Here is a 10,468-nt window from a genome sequence, read left to right on the forward strand (position 1 = left end):
CTTTTCCTGGGCTATCCCTTTGAATTTAGCATAAGGAGCCATTTTGTGCCTGGCGACTGCAGAACACATTTCCCTGTGTGCCAGTGGACATGTTCTTACTCGGTTTTCTCCAATTTTTGCCTATCTTAGTGCTGAGGCAACAGCACACAGGTAAAATTGAAAGTGCATGTTATGCTGTACATCTTTAAGACTCTGTATGAACATTAACTAATTAGTCAGTAAGGAAAAGAGCTGTGGGCAAGCTGTTTCAAATGGCAGAAGCTGCAGGGGTGACAGCTCGAACACCAACTGCGGGTCTGAATGCGTAAAGGCCCAGAGAACGGGCAGGGAAGAAAACAGGCGGAAAGGCTGGAGCAAGCCTGCTATAGGGGTTCAAAAATACAGAGAAATTTAACACATTAAGACTGGCAGCAGCTCACGTAGGTATAATGGTTTTATTAAGAATGGACTGTCAATCTTGACTGTTAGCCTTTAGCATGGAGAGGAGATCATATTGTAACATAAATGTTACCCAGACCTTAATTACAGCGAATCAATGCTTTGACGTATCACTTCAGGAAAACAAGGTCCCATGCTTAAAAAGGGGCTTCTACATTCCCTTTAACTTTACTCCAGACTACTGCGACCTCCAGTGCATAACTTCTGAGCCCTTTGGCTTCCCACTCTTAATTTCCTTGGAAAATATATTTTTTCAATGGGAACCAAGGATAATCTGGTAACTGAAGCACTGGTCTGGCATTCAAGGTCCCAGGTGATGTTCCCAGCTAACACCCAAGCTCCACTGACAACCCAGCACCAGGACTTGCCCTCTTCACTCTATTCTGCTTGCTCAGGCTGAGGTTTTTGCAGCTGGTTCATGTCTTCTTTGGGAGAAAGTCTGCAAGAGTCTAGAGTGAATGAGCATTCTTGGCAATATGCATGAGGATAAAACTATCTATTAAGAAGGGAAACGTGGTTTGGATGGTAGGACCTCGCTTTAAACATCAGGCTTATCACAGCCGGAGTAAGGAACTGAGCGTGTGCTTGGTGCCAATGTCACCCAGCATCACTATGGCTGGACAGACCATAAGTTTGTGTCTGTTTGAAGGTAAGAGATTTGCTATTTTCCCAATGCGTAACACTGCCATTGCAACGGAGGTTTATGCACATCCCGATGTCCTGAATACCACCTGGGTCAGGGATGACTAAATACAATGCCTCAAGGGCCCAGCTACAGGCTGAGACAGACCCGTCACTCAGCACGGCTTTTCTTTTTTTCCTGCCCAGACGAAAGAGCAGTGCTGAAAGCCCTTTCCTATGGGGGGCAGAAAGCGACAAGATACAAACATAAACCTTCAAGCGTATTCAGCTGCCTTCCCGGGTCTTGAGGGGAAGCCCTTAGCTGAGGGAACTGGCTAGCTTGTGCCAGTACCAGATAAAGAATTTTTTTAAGACAGAGCATTAGAGGAAAGAAAGAAAGAAAGAAAGAAAGAAAGAAAGAAAGAAAGAAAGAAAGAAAGAAAGAAAGAAAGAAAGAAAGAAAGAAAGAAAGAAAGAAAGAAAGAAAGAAAGAAAGAAAGAAAAATAAGAGAGGGAGGGATATTTACAAGTGCGAGAAATGGAAGCTTTATCGGGAGTTTTCTGGGGAGATAAGAAGCTGGGCTGGCCCATCTCAACGCGGCGTGGACACACTCACTGCCTTTGAGTCTCTCAGGAAAGAGCAAAAGAAGCTGCTGACATTTCTGCTTAAAAGGAAGAATCAATGAATCTTTGTTTCCCAGTGCCTGCTTGTTTGACCTTATTGTGTTGCAGAATAGAGAAGAAAGAAAAGAGAACGGGTGAGAGGAGAGGGGATTCGTGCTAATAAAATCCAAGACAAGATCACAGCCCTCTGATCATCACTGGAGATGCTATTATTCGGTTGTTGTCCTATTTGCCGCTGCTGCTCATTTCGGATTCTTGCCTTGCTGTAATAAGTCACACTCTTTCCAGCCATCATCCCTGTATTGACAGGCAAATGTCACCCACATTTGATTGACGTCCATTGCTCCTGAATACAGAAGTATGATTTAGGAATCAATTCCGTTTGTTTATTTAAACAGCTCTTTGTGTACCTTGTATATCTGTGAGCAGGACAAGTTCCTTAATGTTTTCCTGGGAGAAATGCCACTAATATTGCACATTCACCTTCCCACTCAGTCACAGAGGTGCCCACCAGCCCTTGGAGGAGGAGAAACCTTTCACACACACACACACAAGGGCGGGGGGGGGGGGGGAGGGAGAAAAAAAAAAAAAAAAAAAACAAGACGTAACAAAGTGCTTTGCTGCCCCCGACTTAAGCCAGGGAGACCTTTCGCTCAGGTCCAGGCATCTGTTGATCCCGCTCTTTCCCTCGGCTTCTAAACAAAAGGGAACTCTTTCCTCGGTGTCAGCTTGCTAGCAACGCCGTGGCTGGCTTTAACACCGGGAAACACTGCACCCGGTGATGAGCATGTCAATTTTAATTCACAGAAAGAACTGTTTCCTTCTCTGCCTTTATAGTGGTAATTGGGGAGGGGGGAAGAGGGAGATCCGAAATTGTGAGAGATGCTAATCTCTATTACTTGCGAGGTGGGAGGTATATTTTCAAATAACTTCCACTTGGACAATCGGTAACTGTAAAGCGTCTCTACATTTAAAGCGGTACTTCCCAGAAAACACTAATAAGGCAGGGTAGCCTCAGGAAAGCGTTAAGCAGGAGGTGGATTGACCTTTTAATTCTCGATCGGTGACCTGAAGGGTACCCAGAGGCTTCTAAGCACATCTCTTCCTTTTGGTTTGCTCCAGAAAGAGCTGTCATCGCAAGATGCAGCTAGTGAGTGAGGCTCACGATTTCGCTGTTCATCCGTTTGCGGGAGGGGTGGGGGAGGGAGAGAGGGAAAAAAAATATATATATATTTCCCACACTGCCAGAGTAATGCCAAACTCTCTGTGAGTGGGAAGAGCAGAGCAGATGCTGGAATGAGATGCCAAAGCAGCTCCCCTTTCCCCTGCGCTTTTGGGTGCCTATAAATTGCTCCAGCGCGCTCGTCAGCCTCCTCCTCTCCTGGCAGGTGGCACCCGGGCAGGATCCCGCTCTCCCTCCGGCTCCGGCTTCGGCTCCGGCGCGGCGCGGCGGCGCGGGCTCTCGGCGGCGGGCACCGGGGCGACCGCGGGGCGGCCGGGAGGCGCGTCCCCGCTGAGGACTGTCTTCTCTGCGAAAAAAAAAAAACCAAACCAAACAAAAAAAAAGAGAGAGAGAGAGCGAGCGAGCGAGCGAGGAGGCGAGCGGGGCGATCGCGAGAGGAAAGGCAAGTTCCCGGGAAAGTTGACTCGGACTGGCAGAGCCTGCAAAAAAAAAAAAGTCGATCGCCAGCGGGAGCATAAAAGTGAGGGCGGCCGGGGCGCGGCGGCAGCTCTCCCTCTCCCTCTCCTCTCCTTCTCCTTCTCCTTCTTCTCCTTCTCCTCTCCCTCCCCTCTCCCTCCCTCCCGCCCGGCGGCTGCAGCGGCCGCAGCGGAGAGCCGCGACCCGCGGGAGCCCCCGCCGCCAGCGGCAGCGGGAGGGCGGCGAAGCCCCCGGGGAGCCGAGCTCGGGCGGGCTCGGCGTTTTTTCGGCTCTGAGGAGGTCCCCGACCAACCATCAAGATTTTGTCCAAAAGCAGGCAAGAGGATCGCCCTGCGCTGAGCCGGCTGGTGGGCAGCAGGCGGCGGCTGATCGCGGCCGGCGCGCTGGGGGTGGTGATGGTGCTGCTGCTGGTCATCCTCATCCCGGTGCTGGTCAGCTCGGCCGGCACCTCGGCGCACTACGAGATGCTGGGCACCTGCCGCATGGTCTGCGACCCCTACGGCGGCACCAAGGCGCCCAGCACGGCGGCCACGCCCGACCGCGGCCTCATGCAGTCCCTGCCCACCTTCATCCAGGGGCCCAAGGGGGAGGCCGGCCGGCCGGGCAAAGCGGGGCCCCGCGGCCCCCCGGGGGAACCGGGGCCGCCCGGCCCGGTGGGGCCGCCGGGTGAGAAGGGCGAACCGGGGCGGCAGGGCCTGCCGGGCCCCCCCGGGGCGCCGGGGCTGAACGCGGCGGGGGCCATCAGCGCCGCCACCTACAGCACCGTCCCCAAGATCGCCTTCTACGCCGGCCTCAAGCGGCAGCACGAGGGCTACGAGGTGCTCAAGTTCGACGACGTGGTCACCAACCTGGGCAACCACTACGACCCCACCACCGGCAAGTTCACCTGCTCCATCCCCGGCATCTACTTCTTCACCTACCATGTGCTCATGCGGGGCGGCGACGGCACCAGCATGTGGGCCGACCTCTGCAAGAACAACCAGGTGGGCGCCGCGGCGGGCCGGGGACGTGAGGGCGGCTGGCGCCAGGGCCGGGGCGGGGGAGCCGGGCTCCCTGAGGGGAGCCACGTACCGTGAGGGGACAGGGCGCCCGGGGGTGGCCGGGCTCCCTGAAGGCAGCAGGTGCCCGGGGGAAGCCGGGCTCCCTGAGGGGAGCCAGACACCGTGAGTGGAGTGGGCTGCCGGGGAGGACCGGGTTCCCTGAGGGAGCAGGCGCCCGGGGGTAGAGCTGCACTCCGTGAGGGAGAGGGTGCCGTGAGGACAGTGGGCGCCCGGGCGGAGCCGGACTCCCTGAGGGGAGCGGGCGGAGCGGAGCGGGAAGGGCGGGAAGCGGGCGGCGGGCGGGGAGGGGGAGCCGGGCGGCCGCTGGAGGCGGTGCGGGTGCGGGGCGGAGGAGCGCGGCCCGAGCCCCGGCGGCAGGAGGGCAGGCGAGCCGCCGGGGGAGCTGAGGGGAGCCGGCGCCCGTCGCTCCGCAGCCGGCGGGGAACCTGCGGGCGGCGCCGGGGCCGAGGCCGAGGACAGCGGAGGGGCCGGGGTTCCGCGCCAGAGCCGAGGCCGCCCCGGGCTGCCGGGTGAATGCCGACCGCACGCACTCTTTTCTCCGAGAGCCGCGCCGCTGTCGCCCGCTCCCAGCCCGCTGTCCGGGCCGGCCCGCGGGCAGAGCGCTGCCCCTCATTCGGCCCGGCCAGGCAGCGGGGGAGCGGTCGGGACGGCGGCGCAGGCAGCGCTGTCCCCACGGGGGCCAGCGGAGGCCGGGCCGGGCGGTCCCCTAGGGAGGGGAAACTCCCCGGGGAGAGAAGGAAGGGGAGCCGGGGGCGGTGAGCTGAGGAGGGGGTGCTCCTGCGCGGGGAAAGGTGTGATGAGGGGGGGAGCATCCACGGAACAGGACGGGACGGGGCTCCCACGCAGCGGGGCGCCGATTTTGAGACGCTCATCCGCCGGCGGGGGCGAGGTTTCCCTCGGGCAGGGGAAACCTGTAGCCGTCTGCAGAACTCGGCCCTCGGCGGGCGGGCGCCGGGGAAGGCGCCGGCTGAGGGATGGCGCAGTGGAGCCCCCGGGGAGTCCGTCTTGGGCGATTTTGCGCTTCTTTGCGTACGTCGTTAACAGGCAGAGGCAGGTTGGCTCTAACTGTGACAGCGCTCGGCGATGTCGCCAAGCTGTCCGCCATCCCTCCAGCTCTGGGTGCCCGGGGGGAGTGCGGCGTGCCCGGGCTTTCCCGTGTCTCCGGGAGCTCGGCGATGCTCCCGCCGGTGTCCCCCCTCTCCCCGCCGTGCAGGGAACAGCCGCTCAACAGGTCATTCAGTGCCTGAGCTGTCCCGGCACGCCGGGGGCTACCGGGCCGGGCTGCCGACTTTCCCAGGCTGGCGGAGCCCAGCGCTGCCGCTCTCCCTGGGTCTTTCACTCTCCGGCGGGGTGGGCTGGGGGTGGGTGATGGGGTGATGCTGTTGATCCGCTCTGCGCGGTGACCATAGGACTGAAAACCGGACCCCGTGTCCCCGCCGTGCCTCGCCGGTGGCGCGGGGGCTCGTTCGTTTGCCTGTCTCCTCCCCCGCGAAGCACCGGCGGCTCGGCGGGGCCGGGAGCCCCTCCACGGCCCCCGGTGCTCTGCGCAGACGGCAGCACCGGCCGCCAGTAAATTAACCTGATATGCCACTTAACCTTTTGTTTATGGCTCCTCAGAAGTACTGTGAAAACAGAATAATGGGGACAGCAGCAGCGATTAATTAAATGAGAAAATATCTACCGTAAATACTATCTCAGCAGATAAACCAGGACTAATAAAACAAAGGACATCGTAATATATTTACTTTGATTTCTTCATGCAAAGGCAATATTGTCCACCACGAGAATACCATTTTGCTTGCAATTAAAACACTAATCTATTTTTGACCCCTATTTATAATGTTTTAAAGTGTTTATTTTCCCAAACCCTGAAAAATAAATACATACCAGTCTTTTTTAAAAGTAACCAATTATAAATATTAAATTGAGCCTGAAGTCTAACTGTTCCTAAATATAACTACTTCCGGTACCAGACATGAGACAAATCAAAGTTGCAGTGATTTAAAGAAGAAAAAAAAGGGGGGGCAGGGGTTCTATGTGTATATTTGTATATATCTATGCAAAGATAAGTATTTAGGTAAATATCGGCATACAAACTATTTAAAATTGATCCACAGTTTAAACGCAGCAGTGTCTTCTTTTGATTATGATTTATACTTGAAACACTAAACGCTGATGTGATATGACAGTGGTTAACTTTGTGTATTATTTGTAAGAAAGCTCAGAATTTTTGGAAATTAGTCTTTAAATGGAGTCTGGCAAAAAAAAACATTACAAATTCAGTGTTTCCTCATGATGAAAAAACCCAAACAGTTGGAAAGTGTATGACTTACAGAAAAAAATCATTCCTAAGCAATGCACAGGAGGAATCTCAAGGTCTCCACTGTTAACATATTGCTTTCTTTAATGGTTATAAAGCTTGAACAGAGAAGTGCTGAGATCACATAGCTTAGCTAGTATGTGTGTGCAACCTGAGAGCGTAACTTCATGAAAGATGAGGTGAGCGTCATACAACTTATGAAATGTATAGTCTGTTAATGGTTTAATTTTGACATACATTTACCTTCTTGCAGCAGTACACTGAGAATTCATTTGAGACTGTTCTCCCAGGCTTTAAAAAGAAATTGCTCTGGCTAACCCAACGAGGAGGTAAAACCTCTTAAGAATAGCACACTGGAGTTTACAGGACATTTGTCGCTATACATAGGCAGTAAGACCTACCCTGTGGTTTCTAGATTTTCAATACCCAACATCTTTTTTTTTTTTTCTTCAGTCATAATGTACTATGTAGAATCTTAAAAACGAAATATTTATTGCTAGTCAGTGTCCATATGCTGACTCCCTTAGGATAGTCACTAATACAATTCGAATTCTCCTTTACTATCCACAGAAACACAATATTTTAGATAAATCCACGAAGCAGCATTTCATTATGATGTAAAGGGAAATTTGGAAAGTAATTTAAACCATTTCATTTGCCAGTATGCAAGATACTAGTTTTCTGTTGAAGTTTTTCCACCACATCTATAGCCTTTTCACTCCTTCCCGTTTGCCCTTTCCATTTGCACTACCAACAACAGTCGCAGCCCATTATTTGCTTTGGAGGGTATTTCCAGGGTTAATGGCCCAGAGCCTTCAAGCCCACCCTGCCAGTCATTAATCCAGAGGAAATACCCAGTGTTTAGAATAATTATTGCTTAAACACTAGTAAAATAGATTGCCTCTGTAAACAATACCAGGCAATTCAGGATCAAGAAGTCCTGAAACAGTTGGGTTTTATCATCATGCCACGTATCAGTTTAAATTTACAGACTGTCAAACCACTGCAAGCCTTATAAGCCTTTCTCACTCTTCTTGCAGGATGTATAAAGAATTTCCACCTACTGTGATTTTAAAGCTGCATAACACCATAAGATCCTGCATGGTAAAAGAACCCCTCTCCTTTTTACATTTCAGTATTAATGTGAAATCGTATCACATGAAAATTTAATTTGGAAATTTATCATTTAAACTTTGAAAGGAATCCATGGAAAATTGTGACTTATAGCCTATTTTTTCAATTCTGAAGAGATAAAATCCCACATATAGTACGCCAAGTCATGCATTATTACTTAGTTCAGGTTTGCAATACCATTAAATCACTTACTGCTCTGTAACTATGCTAGAACAAAGACAAGCAACAAGCAGATGATGTGTTACACTGAAATAAATCACATACAACTAAGTTTAAATATTTTACCAAACAGGGTCAAATTATATATAAATGATTTGGAGACTTGCAATGCTACAGACTATTCATTGCTGGAAATCAACATACATCTTAAAATTACAGACTAAAATTACAGTTTACTAGTAATGCCAAATTTAATCATTAGTGGAATAGCAAGGGAAAAATGGGAAAAAATGTATGTTCAAGTGAAAGATGCAAATGAAAAGTCCTCGATGACTTGTAAATTCCTAAAGCAAATAGCGACTGGCCTGTGATTTTTCAAATGTGCATCTCTTACAACACAAAGGAATTAAATGTTTGCTTACTGAAATGTGGCAATAACAGTTTTTCCAAACCCCGACTAGGATCCTTACCTGCTTGTATGCATTGGCATGTGCGTACGTGTGTGTGGGGGGGGTACTTTTTGTATTCTTTTTGCAGCACAATCCTATTAGTAGTATGACAATAAATCACCTCTGGAAAAAGTCCAGCCTGGTATCAATAAGGCCTCACTGTGGATCCTCGCCACTGTCAATCAAACGTTCCGCTGACATAAAAGTTACACCAACATAGAACTGGCACATGACCAGGTTCAGTTTTCCAAACTCTAGCTTTTGTTATGCATATATTTTGAAAGGCTCCAAACATTTACAGGAGCGCAAACAGTTGTGTATTAATCAGATGACTGAGAAAGGTGCAGGTTATTGCTTCAGTTTCAAATGTTGTGTTGTAGGAGAAAAGAAGCAATAACCATAGGAGAAAACTACAATGTATGTTGCCAGACATTTAAAGTGGCCACTTATGCATGCTGAATAAAACGCTGAGGATATGCTTTAATTTCACCATGCAGGAAAAATAATCTGAGTTTTCTTAACCACTCATTATGTATTCTATGTAGGTTCGAGCTAGTGCGATTGCTCAGGATGCCGATCAGAACTACGACTATGCCAGTAACAGCGTGGTTCTTCATTTGGAGCCAGGAGATGAAGTTTACATTAAATTAGATGGAGGAAAAGCACATGGAGGAAACAACAACAAATACAGCACATTTTCTGGATTTATTATTTATGCTGACTGATAATGAGTAAAAAGACCCACCAAACCAGTCCAAAAATGAAGCTTGCTCTTCTAAGCAATGGATTTGCGTGGCAAAAGTCAATGAAACAAGCACCCCAGCAGAGAGCGACCACTGAACACCTCAGTAGCGGGGAAAAAAAGTCGAATGCTACCTGATTCACATCTGTACAACACAGAGAAACCTTATGTTAAAAAATTATAAAAGTTAAACAGATGTGCGATCCACTACCGCCAAAGCAAATACTTCCTCATTGTTAGTGTCCATGTGAATGAAGTCCTACATAGATCAAATTTTTATAGAAAAAAAACACCACACCTAAGGACGCTGAGTTATTTCTTCAGTGTATGATACTTTGATGTGTTATGATCTTGCTGCTTTACCCATACTTCAGCTTTGGTTCTTGTGACTTGCTAACAATGATGCTTGGAGTCCACTCATAGTGTGGTGAGGAATGATTTTACAATAAAAGGAAGAGGTAATCAAAATATACTTTCTCTCTCCAAAGGAATTGTTTGCCTTGTACTTTTCTTATCCTTCCACTTAAAACTAGAAACTAATCAGCTTCAAGCCTTAACTCAATGTTCCTGCTTAGTAGGTTTACATTAGACTTCTAGCATAAAATCAATCCAGTGGAGTTGTTGAAATTTTGTCTTCCCCTTAGCTGTGTTCTGAAAGAAAAAGGATAGAAGAAACACTTTTTTTTTTTTTTTTTTTTCTGGAAAATATAACAGTTGACAAACTATTCTATTGGATCAAATCCCTTATTCCACCAGAAGGCAATGGCAAAACTCCCATTGATGTTAGTGGAAAAAGGATTTGGCTTTTAATTTGTAAACATGTGTAAATAGATATTTAGACAATATTAGAGGCCCATTCTTGATGGTTAGTTGTGTAAATATTTAGGAAGCCTGGCATCTACATTCTCAGACTAAGGTAGAGTGTTTTCTTTGCAGCAATTAGTCTTCATTAGTCTTTTAGCACTTAGTCTGTACTTGGGTACTATTTTTAAGAAAATAGTTATGACTTAACATACTGCAGATGTTCAACTAGAATTTCGTAGGAATATAATGGGTCAGAACCTTATTTGTCTTAGGTGTCTCGTCTCACTGCAGTTAGTGGGATTACTCCCACAAAGGAAGCGCGGGAGATCTGACACGTGAGCAAGTGTTGTCACACAGACCTTTCCCATGGTAGCTAGTTACCAGCTCGTAGTAAGGCGTGCCTATGAAATGGACACAGATAAGCGTATTACCAAAAATGATAACACTTATGCAAAG

General features: G+C 49.2%; 1 protein-coding gene across 1 annotated transcript; it reads left to right on the forward strand.

Annotated features, from left to right (window-relative positions):
- Positions 1-3,714: 3,714 nt before the first annotated feature.
- Positions 3,715-9,191, forward strand: C1QL3 (complement C1q like 3; the record flags this gene model as incomplete). Its single annotated transcript, XM_082499019.1, has 2 exons — positions 3,715-4,326; positions 9,012-9,191. Exons 1-2 carry the CDS (start codon positions 3,739-3,741, stop codon positions 9,189-9,191), a joined length of 768 nt encoding a protein of 255 aa, XP_082355145.1. The 5' UTR covers positions 3,715-3,738.
- Positions 9,192-10,468: the final 1,277 nt, after the last annotated feature.

The sequence above is a fragment of the Vanellus vanellus genome (genome assembly GCF_965231255.1).
Source record: "Vanellus vanellus genome assembly, chromosome: 2".
In the NCBI taxonomy this organism is placed as follows: Eukaryota; Metazoa; Chordata; class Aves; order Charadriiformes; family Charadriidae; genus Vanellus; species Vanellus vanellus.